This window comes from Trachemys scripta, chromosome 4 (genome assembly GCF_013100865.1).
Source record: "Trachemys scripta elegans isolate TJP31775 chromosome 4, CAS_Tse_1.0, whole genome shotgun sequence".
Taxonomy (NCBI): Eukaryota; Metazoa; Chordata; order Testudines; family Emydidae; genus Trachemys; species Trachemys scripta.
The window spans coordinates 70,729,052-70,744,767 of NC_048301.1; the positions used below are offsets into that span (position 1 = coordinate 70,729,052).

Sequence of the window (15,716 nt, forward strand, 5' to 3'; positions counted from 1 at the left end):
GGAAGTTCCGAACGCGTTGCTATGCGGAAAAGGAAGGTGCAGCCGTTGTGAGGTTCCCCGGAAGGCTGGTGGGAGGTTCCGGCCCGGGCCGGCGGCATGAAGGGAAGAGCCGCAGGTGGGAACCCTCGCGGGGCTGGCGCGTTTCCCAGGCTAAGTCCGCGCGGCGTTTTTCCCTTAGTGCCACCGTCCTTCCCCACCGCGGGAGCGGCGGCGCACCAGGGCGGGAGGGCTGTAGCCGAGAACCTCGCCCGGGCTGCTGAGCATCCTCGGTGGAGAGCGGCGGGCGCTGGCTCCGGGTCCAGGATGGGCCGCGCCTAGGGGGAGGAGCCTTCCTGTCTTAAGGGGCGAGGTGGCGGGCAAGGGGTTGTGGGGGCCGCGGTTTGGCCCAGCGGGTGGGGGGCTTTGGCTGGCGGGAGGTGCGAGGGGGGCCGTCCCGGTTTGGCTGGACTCGCGTGCCTTGGGGGACTCGAAGGAGCAGATTTCTGAGCGGGATCTGAGGAGAGGGGCGGCCTGCGGCCGGTTTGGGACTGGTATTTCAGGCCTGTGGGCAGTGTGCCGCGCATGCAGGGGAAGCCCGGGGTAGGAGGCGGGGACAGGAGGGTAGCAGAGGAGAGCGAAGCGCAAGCCTGTCTGGTCTTGTCCAAGGGTTTACTTGAAGGTAAATCTCAGTCAGTGGTGAAGGGCTGGATGAAAGGAAGCAGGAAAGATCCAAGGAGGGGACTGCTTTTCAAGTGCCTTCCGCACTCCCAGGATGGGACCAGCATTGATTTGGTGGGCTTGGAAGTACGGCATACAAAAGACTCAAACAATTTGAAAGATGTAATCTTTATATGCTGATGTGATCAATTATCCATTGTCACAAGAAGCAGAGCTCTGTTGCATTTGAATTCATATGCTTGATATTCATCAAACAACCTGTGAAGCACTCCACTTTTCCATCACTTTTTCCTTCGTTTCTTTTTTCATCAGTTCTTTCCCTCTTCTTGGGGGTAGTTCCATCCCTCTCTTCCTTGGATTAATTGCATAATTAGATACTTATATGAAATTCAATAAAATCATTAATAGTTTTTTTAATCTCTCCGCCACAACTTGGATACACTGGAGGGAGCAATGGTATGGGTAGTAGGGAGGCCAAAGAGGAAGAGGTTGCAGTAATCAAATTGGGAAATAATCAGGGCTTGTAAAAGTGTGTTAGCTGTTGGGACCGAGGAAAAAGTGGTGGGAGAGGGAGGCGCCTAAGATGACTCCCTGATCATGTAAGTAATATAGGCAGTGGTGTTGTCAACTGTGATAGAGAATGGGAGACATGGGGAAGATATAGGAAGAAAGATGAGCTTAAATTGTTGAGGCCTCCATGAAGAAATGTGGGAGAGACAGACTCCAACTGATCCCAGACCTGCCCAGCCAAACTGCCCTTCACCGGAAAAGACAGAACTAGATCACCATGGAGATAGAAATTGAAATTGTTATTGGAGGTCTCTGAGTGATGCTAAGAAATAATGCTCATGAGCACATGGTATAGAAGAAAGCATGAAAGTGGATCCTCCCATTGTGTATTTTACCACCAGTCTTTATCTGAAGATTATACAACTCCCCAATCTTTGAAAAATCCTGCACATGACATGTGGTCAAGTTAATGTTATGAGGGAAATGTCACCTTTAGCATTATCAGAATTTGTGCACTTGTTTTTGCAGCCTTTATTCTGCTTCAACTGTAGTTTTTAATAATAGTATACTAAGATGTCGTTTCCCTGGTGGATTCTTTATTTTAGACAAGAGAAAAGGAAAATGACTGTTGGTATCTATTTTATTTTCTATATAAGTAAGTCACCTTCATCATTGCAGTCATTGAACACCTTCCAACAGTGCATTAAATGACGTGATTAGCATCTGTCACATGCAGTTCATTCTTTTTCTCATCCTCACCCCAAAAAGGAAGCTATGTGTGCATTGCAGTGTTTTGTTTTAGTAGGTACAGCTTTTTAATAAGAACATGCTGCTTTGTATTCATATTGGAGAAGGCAAGGTTGAAAAAATGGACTCTATACTTGGAGTAGGTGATGAGGTTTGTGATGGCCCTTAGTTCCTATGGAAGTTTGTTCCACAGTCTGAGAAAGGTCTGTTTCCACCACAAGTGAGCGTTACCCTTTCAGTAAAAGTTCATGGTACCTGAAGAGTGACGTTGCCGATCACCGTTCTTATCCTGGCACTTCAGGTGATCTTTTAGATGTCCTGGGCTCAGGTTGTCGAGAGCCTTGAAGATAAGGAACGAAACCTTGAATTTGACTTGAAATTGCCTATGGGAGGACAGTGTAGAGAGCAGGGGACAGGTTTGATGTAGCTGTGGTGGCCTGTTTTGCCAAGGAGAGGTACTGAGTTTTGTACTAGTTAGAGATTGATGGTTTCATGCCCAGGTATGTTATGCTGCTGTAGTCCAGCTGAGAAGTAACAAAGATACTTATAGCTGAGGCAAGGTTATCATTCTCCAGAATAGAGGATCTTCTTGGCAACCAGAAATGATAGGAAGTGTTGCTCATGGTCACTGCTGTGTGTGTGTGTGTTTTAGTTTCAGCAAAGAACCCCCAGGAATGCTTCCAAATTACAGACTGAGTTGAACAATTGTGGGCCTATATCTTCAACCGAAGGACTACAGCAATTGCAAACTTCTTGGATGAAATCATCCTATTGAAATCACTGAAAAATGATGATGCAGAGATAACTGCTATGATTAAGATTGAATGTTAACCTTATGGCCCACTAGAGTTAGGGCTAGAAATTTAGTCTCTCGCTGAGGGGTGAAAATGAATTTTGAGTGAGCATAGTCCCAATTGTAAGAAGCTTGTCTATGTTCTGCTATTGCTGGGATGCATCTGCTGCTGATGCCAAAACCCTCCAGTTGCACAATAGTATCACCAGTGAGGTAAAGAGGTAGCTACCACCTAGGCTGACCAGATGAGAGGAAGAAAATATTGGGACAAATTGTGTCCTGACCAAAGATCGGTCGGGATGCAGGACAAACACCTAAATATCGGGACGGTCCCGATTTTATTGGGACGTCTGGTCACTCTACTACCAACCCTCTCTGCAGCAGCTCTTCATTGTGGCAGAGACCTACCTCGCCTCCTGCCCCTGGGGAAATGCCTGCCAAAGAGACATCATTGCTTCTTTTGACCTTGCCCTGCTGCTAATGGAGATTACAGCTCATAACATCTGGCAGGTACCATCTGGCTTGAAATGTGAAGCCTTTCTATAGTACTTGATTATCTGATTCAAGTTGCCTGGGAGTAGTCATCTCTACAGGTTGTATCTCATATTGAAGATGTAGGGCACTTCATACAAATTTAATGCAACTGTCAGGCACTTGGCAAATTTCTCATCTGGGTAGTTTGAAGACTCCCTTTGCCGACACACCATGCCTCAACCTTGTTTGCATCTTACCTGCCCACACTAATAATACCATCTTTTCCTTGCTTTATTGATTTCAGAAATCCCTGTTATCAAACCGGATGTGGGGAGTATGCAATGTGAGAAGAATGAATCTGACTTTATTAGAGTCATAAATTCTGAAACTTCTTTCATGTGCCTCCTCTGTTGTAAAGGAGAGATTCATGATTTGGGTTGCTGGATATGTCCCCTACATACCTTAGATCTCTTTTGCTATATTTCACTAGGATGCTGAGATGGGGATGAAAGGGTAATTGTGTTTGCTAATTCCAGGGATTGGAATATTGGGATTCCACTGTTGCATGAGGCTACCACTGTAGTGACAGCTGTGGCAGTTTTAATCACATTACCTCATGTCCTGCACTTATAAGGAAGCACTGCAGATCAGGTGGAAGTTTCTAGCAGCTATGTTACTTAGGTTGCAGTTTGTTTGGCTACCCACTGACTCCTCTTGGCTTTTGGAGTTGCATGTATCCTGAGCTGCATGATCTTATTAGTTGAGGGGAGAGTCTCACTGCCATTGTTTTACAGATTGCTGGAGGTCAGATCTGTGCAGCAACATGGACTCATCGGAGGAGACTGGGGGCTCCTCCACAGAAGAGAACTACTTTGTGAATTACACCTTCACTGACCGTTCTCACTCAGGCCGCGTAGCTCAGGGTATTATGAAGCTCTGTCTGGAGGATGAGCTCTTTGCTGATGTTACCATCTCAGTGGAAGGCAAAGAATTCCAGCTGCACCGGCTAGTCCTCTCAGCTCAGAGCTGCTTCTTTCGTTCCATGTTCACTTCCAACCTGAAAGAGGCTCACAACCAGGTGATTGAGCTGCAAGATGTTAGCGAGAGTGTTTTCCAACTCCTGGTGGACTATATTTACCATGGGACTGTAAAGCTGCGGGCAGAAGAGTTGCAGGAAACGTATGAGGTGGCAGATATGTACCAGCTGACTGCCCTTTTTGAGGAGTGCTCCCGTTTCCTGGCCCGCACGGTGCAGGTGAGAAATTGTCTTCAGGTTATGTGGCTGGCAGATCAACATAGTGACATGGAGCTCTACACAGCTGCAAAGCATTGTGCCAAGTCACATTTGTCACAGCTTCAGGATACAGAGGAGTTCCTGCACCTACCTCTCCGCCTGCTGACAGACATCCTTACAGGTAGGCACAGGGGGCTTATGAGACCTGCCAGGATGTGGGTGTGGAGAGAGATTTGGGATGGCTGTCTCAGAGGTTTGTGGGGATTATCTGAACAACCAGCAGGGTGGCTTTGAAGAAGGCCAGGAGGATGGGATTCAGAGGACCCAACTATCTTATTCAGAGGCTGATCAAAGCAAGTCTTCCCATAGCAAACCATCCAGCATAACTTATTCAAAGAAGCCTTGGTAACTGCAGCTGGCAGTGAAGCATCCACCCTTTGAGCAATAGCTACATTAACATAAAAGATGCTGGTAACATGGTCATATTGTCTATCTCACAGCAGTTCCTGGGGAAAGGGTAACAACCTCCAACCTCATAGGTTTCAGGGGATGCTTGGCATTAAACCTTATGGGGGTCCCTGCTCACTGATATCTCGGGTGTAGTTTATGAACCTTCAGTGAACTGTTGCGCTTCCATCCTATGTGGTATTTTCAATAATATTATGAGTTTCCTCAAATAATTGTCAATTTCAGTAGAAAGCATTTCAGAGCTAGATTTGTTTGTAAAGCGCCAAACATGGTGTGTCATATCAATTGGTTTCCTATAGAAGACACTTTGCTCCACTCATATTGTAGGGCTTTCAGTAGGTAATCAAGCCACATACATAGCGGGTGTAGGGGAGCCTATAATTGTATGTGCTTTTCTTCAGATTTTTGGAATGTTTGCAGGATTTTTCCAGAAATAACTCGATGGTACGTTAAGTCTGTTTGTTAGCTCCCTTAACAGCTTGGGATGCGTATTGTCCCACTAATGTCTATATGTCATCTTCCAAGGATTCCCTTATCTTTTTAGCGAGAGCTATTTTTACAGGGGCTTCCTCCTGTCTTAGTTACCCGAACTTCACTTTTTTTGGAAAACAAGATCTAAAGGTGGTGCCCAGTATTTCAGCCATTTGAGCCATGATTAATTCCAGCCCTTTCATTCTCTTTTAATGCTTTCTCCCTACTGTCTTTTTCCTTCTGGTATTATGGAGGTGCTGGTTGCGACTCCATAATTAAGGTTGGGTACCATTTTTCACTTAAAGCAGGGCTTCAATGTCTTGTTTGTGTGAAAAATACAGTACATCATCCCCAACTTTACTGCACATTCTGCTACTACAGAATGAATTTTCAAAGTATTTACAAGTAAATCTGTTAATTTGTTTATGATAAAATTAATTAAAGATGTGGTCCTTTGTTACATTTCTTAATCTGCCTTTTCTTTGTCCTGAATGATCTTAGCAATAGAATAATAATGCAGACACTTCAAACTTTCCATATACTTAAAATTAATTGAAATTTTATGCATAGGCCATATTTGAAGAAAGTAGGGTATAACTTTAATGTAGTTATAAACAATTGTATCTAATTGTTAGGATTGTATACACTAGACAGGTAACTCAAGTGGAGCCTATTGGTTGCAGTGAGTCAGTGGTATGAAGGAGAGCAGACACATATCAAGAGTTCTCACATGTCAAGATGCTTGGCCCATCTGCCACTGCTCTTTAAAAATTCTATGGCTTCATACTGGCTTGGGCATCAGTGCTTGAAAGGCTTCCCTGTGGTACTGCTTTGATGGCTCTACAATGTGTTGAGACAGCACTGCCAGGGTAATTCAGGCAGGACTATGGGGGAGTCCTTAAAATTCAGTAATAATGGGAATAGGGGGTTGAGCTCACCCTGGTGCTTTCTGCTTAGCAGTATTTTAATTAACGCAGCCCTCCAATAAGTCAACTGCAAATTAAGGGCCAGATTCACCGGAATGCTTTGTGTGCTTTGTGCTGCTCCAGCGAGGCAAAGCAGCTGTGAACCCACCCTCACTGGCAGCTGTGCACTGCTTTGGAGGTACTGGTGAATCTATCCATAAAAGTTAAAATTAAAAAAAATTAAGATTGATACTGAATATCTGCAAATCATTAGGAATATCGCATGGTAGCATTTTCTAGGTTAGGGTGTGTATGAAACTTTGTAATTTAAAAAAACTTAGGAAATCCACAGACAAGCTGTTCAGATGGAGTTAGGGTTGAAAGTGTATATCAGTATCTCAAGGGTACAAAAAAACGTACAGCTTGTTTGTAATTACCCTAAAAACATGCATTTGGTTGGGAGATGTCCAGGTAATCTCCACGCTGGATTTTAACATTGAGAGGGAAGAAAACAAAGTAAGAAAGGATACAGCCATGGGTAGGAGAATGGACATAAGGAGGAAGGGTAGTGTAGATACCAGTCTAATAGGTGAAACTGGCGGTAGAATGTCTGTGCCTAATCAGGTAAAGAATGTGAGCGAAGCCAAACAGCAAAAATTAAGATGTCTGTAAACCAATGTGAAGTCAAACCAGATATTATAGAGATAACAGAAACATGGTGGAATAGTAGCCCTGACTGGAGTACAGGTATTGAACGGTATGTGCTGTTTAGGAAAGACAGAAATAAAGGCAAAGGTGGTGGAGTAGCATTGTATATCAATGATGAGGTAGACTGTAAAGAAATAAGAAGGGATGAAATGGATAAGACAGAGTCTGTCTGTGCAAAAATCACATTGGGGAAGAAAGCTACTAGAGCCTCCCCTGGGATAGTGCTTGGGGTGTGCTGTAGACCACCGGGATCTGATTTGGATATGGATAGAGACCTCTTTAATGTTTTTAATTAAGTAAATACTAATGGGAATTGTGTGATCATGGGAGACTTTAACTTCCCAGATATAAACTGGAAGACAAGCGCTAATAATAATGATAGGGCTCAGATTTCCCTGAATGCGATAGCTGATGGATTCCTTCACCAAGTAGTTGCTGAACCAACAAGAGGGGATGCCATTTTAGATTTGGTTTTGGTGAGTAGTGAGGACCTCATAGAAGAAATGGTTGCAGGGGACAATTTTGGTTCGAGCCATCATGAGCTAATTCAGTTTAAACTAAATAGAAGGATAAACAAAAATAGATTTGTGACTAGGGTTTTTGATTTCAAAAGGGCTAACATTACAAAATTAAGGAAATTAGTTAGGGAAGTGGATTGGACTGAAGAACTTGTGGATCTAAAGGTGAAGGAGGCCTGGAATTACTTCAATTCAAAGTTGCAGAAACTGTCAGAAATCTGCATCCCAAGAAAGGGGAAACAATTAATAAGCAGGAGTTGTAGACCAAGCTGGATAAGCAAGCATCTCAGAGAGGTGATTAAGAAAAAGCAGAAAGTCTACAAGGAGTGGAAGATGGGAGGGATCAGCAAGGAAAGCTACCTTATTGAGGTCAGAACATGTAGGGATAAAGTGAGAAAGGCCGAAAGCCATATAGAGTTGGACCTTGCAAAGGGAATTAAAACCAATAGTAAAAGGTGCTATAGCCATATAAATAAGAAAAAACAAAGAAAGAAGAAGTGGGACCGCTAAACACTGAGGAAGGGGGGGGAAGTTGAGGATAATCTAGGCATGGCCCAATATCTAAACAAATACTTTGCCTCAGTCTTTGATGAGGCTAATGAGGAGCTTAGGGAAAATGGTAGGATGACAAATGGGAATGAGGATATGCGGGTAGATATTACCACATCTGAGGTGGAAGCCAAACTCTAACAGCTTCATGGGACTAAATCGGGGGGCCCCGATAATCTTCATCCAAGAATATTAAAGGAACTGGCACATGAAATTGCAAGCCCATTAGCAAGAATTTTTAATGAATCTGTAAACTCAGGGGTTGTACTGTATGACTGGAGAATTGCTAATATAGTTCCTATTTTTAAGAAAGGAAAAAAAAGTGATCCGGGTAACTACCGGCCTGTTCGTTTGACATCTGTAGTATGCAAGGTCTTGGAAAAAATTTTGAAGGAGAAGGTAGATAAGGACATTGAGGTCAATGGTAATTGGGACAAAATACAACATGGTTTTACAAAAGCTAGATCATGCCAAACCAACTTGATCTCCTTCTTTGAGAAGGTAACAGATCTTTTAGACAAAGGAAATGCAGTGGATCTAATTTACCTCGATTTCAGTAAGGCATTTGATATGGTTCCACATGGGGAATTATTAGCTAAATTGGAAAAGATGGCGATCAGTATGAAAATTGAAAAATGGATAAGGAACTGGTTAAAGGGAAGACTACAACTGATCATACTGAAAGGTGAACTGTCAGGCTGGAGAGAGGTTACTAGTGGAGTTCCTCGGATCGGTTTTGGGACCAATCTTATATAATCTTTTTATTACTGACCTTGGCACAAAAAGTGGGAATGTGCTAATAAAGTTTGCGGATGATACAAAGCTGGGAAGTATTGCCAATACAGAAAAGGCCCAGGATATCATACATGGAGTAATAGTAATAGGATGAAATTTAATAGTGAATAGTGCAAAGTCATGCATTTAGGGATTAATAGCACGAATTTTTTGTATAAGCTGGGGACGCATCAGTTGGAAGTAACAGAGGAGGAGAAGGACCTCGGAGTATTGATTGATCATAGGATGACTATGAGCCACCAATGTGATATGGCTGTGAAAAAAGATAATGCAGTCTTGGGATGCACCAGGCGAGGCATTTCCAGTAGAGCTAAGGAGGTGTTAGGCACCATTATACAAGGCACTGGTGAGACCTCATGTGGATGGATTACTGTGTGCAGTTCTCGTCTCCCATGTTTAAGAAGGATGAATTTGAAATGGAACAGGTACAGAGAAGGGCTACTAGGATGATCTGAGGAAGGAAAACCTGTCTTATGCAAGGAGCTTGGCTTGTTTAGCCTAACCAAAAAAAGGCTGAGGGGAGATATGATTGCTCTCTATAAATATATCCGAGGGATAAATACCAGGGAGGGAGAGGAATTATTTAAGCTCAGTACTAATGTGGACACAAGAACAAATGGATATAAACTGGCCATCAGGAAGTTTAGACTTGAAATTAGATGAAGGTTTCTAACCATCAGAGGAGTGAAGTTCTGGAACAGTCTTCCAAGGGGAGCCGTGGGGGCAAAAGAAATATCTGGCTTCAAGACTAAGCTTGATAAGTTTATTGAGGGGATGGTGTGATGGGATAGCCTAATTTTGGCAATTAATTGATCTTTGACTATTTGCGGTAAATATGCCCAATGGCCTGTGATGGGATGTTAGATGGGGTGGGATCTAAGTTACTACAGAGAATTCTTTCCTGGGTTTCTGGCTGGTGAGTCTTGCCCACATGCTCAGTGTTTAGCTGATCGCCATATTTGGGGTCGGAAAGGAATTTTCTTCCAGGGCAGATTGGCAGAGGTCCTGGGGGTTTTTCGCCTTCCTCTGTAGCGTGGGTCACGGGTCACTTGGTGGAGGATTCTCTGCACCTTGAAGTCTTTAAACCACAATTTGAGGACTTCAATAGCTCAGACATAGGTTAGGGTTTGATGCAGGAGTGGGTGGGTGAGATTCTGTGGCCTGCGTTGTGCAGGAGGTCAGACTAGACGATCATAATGGTCCCTTCTGACCTTAAAGTCTATGATTCTATGATTATAAACCCAGGAAATTCAGAGTTAAGGTTACACTTAAAAGAAATCCGAACATGTTAAGGTAAGAAAAAAACAGTTAAGGCACTTAAACTCTGACCTTTAGTGACACCATGCAATAACCATAGGATTAGGATTATGGCATTTTAATGTTTGTGGTCCCAGATTAGGTTGGTTTGATTGTTTTGTTTAAAGGCTCCTGTGGTGGGTTTTTTCCCCTTGTGCAATTGTGTTACCCAGGTAGGCCTGTAAAATGGGCCCCAATCGGAAATAAACCCATAGTGTGGTTAGGCAGAAGCACTATGTTAGCTTAAGCACTCCCTGTACTACAACCCAGTTAGTGGAAGCCTGAGGAAAATAAGTAAGCATTAGTAATCAGCATTAAAACAAATATAATGCAGATGATGTTTTATTTATAAAACTTGTCCATTGCTAGGCTATTGGACACATTTCCAGAATAAAACCATACATTTAACTTGTGTGTTGGTTGCTACAGCCAGTGATTTAGACAATCCCAGTAATAATGGATCAACCCTAAACAGAATAAACTCCCTCATTATGAGCAAACAGGTGGGTCTTGTCTAATGCACTGAATGCAAACTAACTTGGGGCTCTGTCAGGCCCAGAGGAAGCAGATTTCACAGTCAAGGAACCTTCAGAAGGAATGTCATGCCTCACACAATCAAAGCTGAGTCTAGAGAGGATTCCACATAGGGGGAGCGATGATCTCTCAGACAGTCATATCTGAAACTATATACAATCACCTAGCACGCTGTTGGCAATTTACTAAAGATACAAGGGTTTATGACTTAACCAAGGATTAATACTGTACATGGAAGCAAATAGAAAACCGGTGCAGCCTATTAAGTACAGGTGTATTGTGGTTCGGCACCAGTAGGCAAGCTTCAAGAAGAGCATGTTGCAGCAATCCTGCCTGTATGTAACAAAGGTGAAGGTCCAGATCTGAGAAGAAGGATCATAGTTGTCTGGCTAAGTGCAGACTGAGGAAAAGTGTTGCTGGTGCTGTTAGTTGGGCTTCTAGGAGCAGCAAGAGATCTAAAAGACCCATAGGTCCAAACCTCACTGCCTAAGTGAGAAGATGTTTGTTCCTCTCTGAGCATCATGGTGCAATGTCTCCCACCCCCCACTGACTCTGTGATGCAGGCATAGGGTGTTATGAGTTGGGTATATATCTGTACAGTTTATAAATTCTTTGTGAGACTATGCACCCTACATGTTTGTGTCAAGCTGCAGACTCCATTTTGAATGTGCAGCCTTTTGCCTTCTCTGTGGTCTGTTTGCTTCCATGTTGGATTGAGATTCCAAAGACTGGTGGCAAAAGAATAACAATAAAGAGTAGTTGATGCTAAGTTCCCAATCATTGAAAATCTATTCACTCTAGAGCAGGGGTCGGCAACATTCGGCACGTGGCTCGCTAGGGTAAGCACTCTGGCGGGCCGGGCCAGTTTTATTTACCTGCTGACGCGGCAGGTTCGGCCGATCGCGGTCCCCACTGGCCGCGGTTCGCCGTCCCGGGCCAATGGGGGCGGCGAGAAGCGGCGCAGGCGAGCGATGTGCTGGCTGCAGCTTCTCGCCGCCCCCATTGGCCCGGTATGGCGAACCGCAGCCAGTGGGGGCCGCGATCAGCCAAACCTGCCGCGTCAGCAGGTAAATAAAACTGGCCCGGCCCGCCAGGGTGCTTACCCTGACGAGCCGTGTGCCGAACATTGCCGACCCCTGATATATAGGCTGTTAGCTTTTGGCCTTAANACAAATATATGTACTTTGCATGGAAAGTGTGTGCGTGCCTGTGTGTGTTATGTTGCAAGGAGAACCATTGGAGTTGTGCTAGGTCAGGGGTCGGCAACGTTCGGCACACGGCTCGCCAGGGTAAGCACCCTGGCGGGCCGGGCCAGTTTTATTTACCCGCTGACGCGGCAGGTTCGGCCGATCGCGGCCCCCACTGGCCGCGGTTCGCCGTCCCGGGCCAATGGGGGCGGCGAGAAGCTGCAGCCAGCACATCGCTCGCCTGCGCCGCTTCTCGCCGCCCCCATTGGCCCGGGACGGCGAACCGCGGCCAGTGGGGGCCGCTATCGGCCGAACCTGCCGCGTCAGCAGGTAAATAAAACTGGCCCGGCCCGCCAGAGTGCTTACCCTAGCGAGCCACGTGCTGAACGTTGCCGACCCCTGCTCTAGACCAAAGTGGTCCCTGCCCAGAAGAATTGATTTAGCAATGGGCAAGTAACCTGGCAGGGGTTTGTGCTCATACGGAGAAGCTGACATGGGTTTTAAAAAGTGCAGAAGTTTTTCTGCTCAGAGGGACATTTTTCTCCAGTCCATGAGGGAGAGACCACCCACCACATAACAACTTGTGTGAGGCAGGAGATTCCCTGACTGCCTGGACATTGATGATCCCTAAGGACTCCCAAGGGAAGGGTGAGCTAAAAGTGAGGGACTGAGGTGTTTAAGATATTTGTTGTTTTGTGTGATCTCTACTGACTTGTTCTTTATTTGATTAAGTATAATAGAGCATAAAAGGTGTTAGACTCTGTGCAGAGTGTGTGAGTGTGTTCACTGCTTCACAACTGCTGCGTGCCCCTGCGAGTTAAACTGTAAACCAGAAGCTTCATGCCTTTGGGGTGGTGGTATGGGAAAGGGACATGTTTAAGTACCTGGAGTATCTTGGGGGTAAGCACTGGTCCTGGAGGCGTATGGCAAATGTCCTGAGGAGCTCCATCTCCAAGAAGGGCTAGCAGACTGAGAATCAGTGCCCAGGAAAAGGGCCAGAGGGACCCAGGGAAGAACCACTGATGCAGACTGCTGGGGCTCCAGAAGCTTAATGGGATCCAGAGCACAGAAGCTTGGATTCCTCTCTCAGAAGTCCTAGTGAGTGCCCATGAAGGGTGTTTGCTAAGATCTGTGACATTAGCTCCCTGACTTTGACTTATGGTATACGGACCCCTCAAATAGAACATTTGCTGTGTCACCCAGGAAGCCGTGTCTCCTGATGTTGAACCAGATAGACTTGATACAGGTGCCTAGTTGCTCCTGCTGGCCATACTAGCCAGGTTTTATAAACCTCAGCCTCACTCTTGCTCAAGCTAGGGTTTGTTGGTGTCCTCATGGAGGGAAGAGGTTATGAGGAAAAGGCTGGTTGTTCAGCTCACGCCTTGAGAATAACATGTCAATTTATTGTAAATTCTTTTGTCTCTGAAACTACAGATGGTGTTCCATGTTCAGAGAATCCAACAGTTGCCATAGAAACCTGGATCAACTTCAACAAAGAGGAGCGGGCAAGCTTCTCGGAGGTGCTGCGATCCAGTCTAAAGGTATGGATGGCCCCTGTGCCCTGCAGTTAATGCAGTTATCATACTGCTCTGGTTCCCTATTCACAGAGGAAGGGCTCCTGCCCTCATTTGTGACCTCCTAGTGTTTGAAAAAGCTGTGGCTTCAATACCAGAAATGCACACCCACAGGTAGAAAACCCCAGGTACTGTCAATGGCCTCAGCCTCGAGGCTGCTCTTGCCAATAGGGTTTAACTAATCAGTGGTATTAGCCTGGTGTTCCCAAAGTACACAGGTCAAGGGCCAGTTTAGAAAGCCTAATGGTTGGCATTCCCATGACTATAATTCTGCTCCCTGAGCATTTCCTTGCCGTTAACTGAACTGAAGCCTGACCATGTAGATTCAGATGCAGGGCACTGCTCATTTTACCAGGTCAGGAATAAAAGGTGCCTAGACAAGGCTTGAAGGCACAGGGTGTGGAGGATGTAGGAGCCTGAGACCTTATAGTCAAGTGAGGCTGAGATGACTTAACACAGAGCTACTGGGCCCCAAAACTCCCTAAAGGGAATGGAGCTTTGAATGCTGCTGGCATGTGTGTTGTGACAATTCCTACCTGGATTCTGACAAAAATTCCTTTTCTCTCAGGAGATTGGGGAGAACGTTCACATCTACCTGATCGGGAAGGAGTCATCGCGTACGCACTCACTTGCTGTGTCTCTGCACTGTGCTGATGATGACTCAATCAGTGTGAGTGGCCAGAATAGCCTGTGCCATCAGATCACTGCAGCTTGCAAGCATGGCAGTGACCTGTATGTCGTAGGGGGCTCCATTCCACGACGCATGTGGAAATGTAACAATGCCACCGTAGACTGGGAATGGTGTGCTCCTCTGCCCCGTGACCGGCTCCAACACACCCTTGTCTCCGTGCCCAGCAAGGATGCTATATACTCACTGGGAGGCAAGACGTTGCAGGACACACTCTCCAATGCTGTCATATACTACAGAGTGCAAGACAATGTGTGGACAGAGACCAGCCAGCTGGAAGTTGCTGTCTCTGGGGCTGCAGGTGCCAACCTCAATGGTATCATTTACCTGTTGGGTGGGGAGGAGAATGATCTGGACTTCTTCACTAAGCCCTCCCGGCTCATTCAGTGCTACGACACCAATACAGAGAAGTGCCACGTGAAACCTTATGTATTGCCTTTTGCAGGGCACATGCATGCTGCTGTGCATAAAGACCTAGTGTTCATTGTGGCTGAGGGGGACTCGTTGCTGTGCTATAATCCCCTCCTGGATAGCTTCACCCGACTCTGTCTGCCAGATGCCTGGAGCTCAGTACCATCCCTCTGGAAAATTGCCAGTTGTAACGGCAGCATCTATGTCTTTCGGGATCGTTACAAAAAGGGAGATGCCAACACCTTCAAACTCAACCCAGCCACCTCTGTGGTGACTGTCACCAGTGGCATCAAGGTGCTGCTCACTAACCTGCAGTTTGTGCTGGCTTGAGGTGACAAGCCCACATGAACATTCTGTAGAGCAGCTTAGAGGCACCCAGTTTCCTTAGCACTTGCCCCAACAAGACCAGCTCACAGCACCATAGAGTGCCCCCTCCTCTTTAGCCCTCCTTGCAGGCAGTATGAGCCTCCTGGATGTGAGGCTGTTTTCCCTTTCAGTACACTCTCTAAGTTGACTTACAGCATCTTAAATCCCAGATAGACTAAATAGTGTTACTATGATCCTCTGATGTGAAGCTGTGTTTCAAGTTCAAATTGCAGCAGATAGGCTTCTTAGGCCTAGAACTATTCACCACCAGCAGGCCCTAGCATGAGCAGCTAAACTTTTTTGTCACAGCCTTTTAATGTAATAGCCCAGGAGGCTGCATGTGCTGCTGCCATCACTAGTCACAGGGAATGGCCACCCTGTACACTCCCTAAAAAAGCTCTATGCAGTTTGAAATGGGGCTCCAATATGAATGTTTCTTGCTAAGGCTACAGGACTGGCTTCAGGCCAGAGGCACTGACTAAAATGGACTGTACTATAAAAATTTAGAGGTGGGTCCAAGTCCCTGACTTGGTTATGCTCTGCCCTAACGTAGGGGAGATGGACTTGCTGCTACTTTGCCACCTAGCAGAAAGAGGAAAACTATCCTTACAATACTATTGTGCCAATGCTGGTTTCTAGCCCCAGTACTGGAGCTCCCAGCCTGCTGACATTATATGACAGAGCTGTACGATGGTTAAAGATGAAACTAAAGTTCATTTTCTCACACCCTTCCCTGCTGGCACTGTAGCCCTTTAGGTGAGAGCCTGAATAAAAGTGTCTGGTGGGACAAAGATATGGTTTCTTTTTTGCTGGTGGTATTAATGCAAGAAG

The 15,716-nt window shown here is 45.6% G+C and overlaps 1 protein-coding gene across 3 annotated transcripts; it reads left to right on the forward strand.

Annotated features, from left to right (window-relative positions):
* The first annotated feature begins 3 nt into the window (after positions 1-3).
* Positions 4-15,678, forward strand: KBTBD4 (kelch repeat and BTB domain containing 4). Of its 3 annotated transcripts, none has more exons than XM_034769418.1 (4): positions 4-115; positions 3,976-4,596; positions 13,281-13,387; positions 13,989-15,678. In XM_034769418.1, the coding sequence occupies exons 1-4, from the start codon at positions 97-99 to the stop codon at positions 14,847-14,849; spliced, it is 1,608 nt and encodes a 535-aa protein (XP_034625309.1). In that variant the 5' UTR covers positions 4-96; the 3' UTR covers positions 14,850-15,678. The 3 variants fall into 3 exon arrangements, with proteins under 3 accessions (XP_034625309.1, XP_034625308.1, XP_034625310.1); XM_034769417.1 differs by lacking the exon at positions 4-115 and adding an exon at positions 591-658; XM_034769419.1 differs by lacking the exon at positions 4-115 and adding an exon at positions 675-783.
* Positions 15,679-15,716: the final 38 nt, after the last annotated feature.

Bases quoted from the DNA above. Each gene is read 5' to 3' on its own strand.
- KBTBD4 (XM_034769418.1), top strand. The intron at 4,597-13,280 runs GTAGGCACAGGG...CTGAAACTACAG, and splicing joins GCTGACAGACATCCTTACAG to ATGGTGTTCCATGTTCAGAG. The intron at 13,388-13,988 runs GTATGGATGGCC...CTTTTCTCTCAG, and splicing joins TGCTGCGATCCAGTCTAAAG to GAGATTGGGGAGAACGTTCA.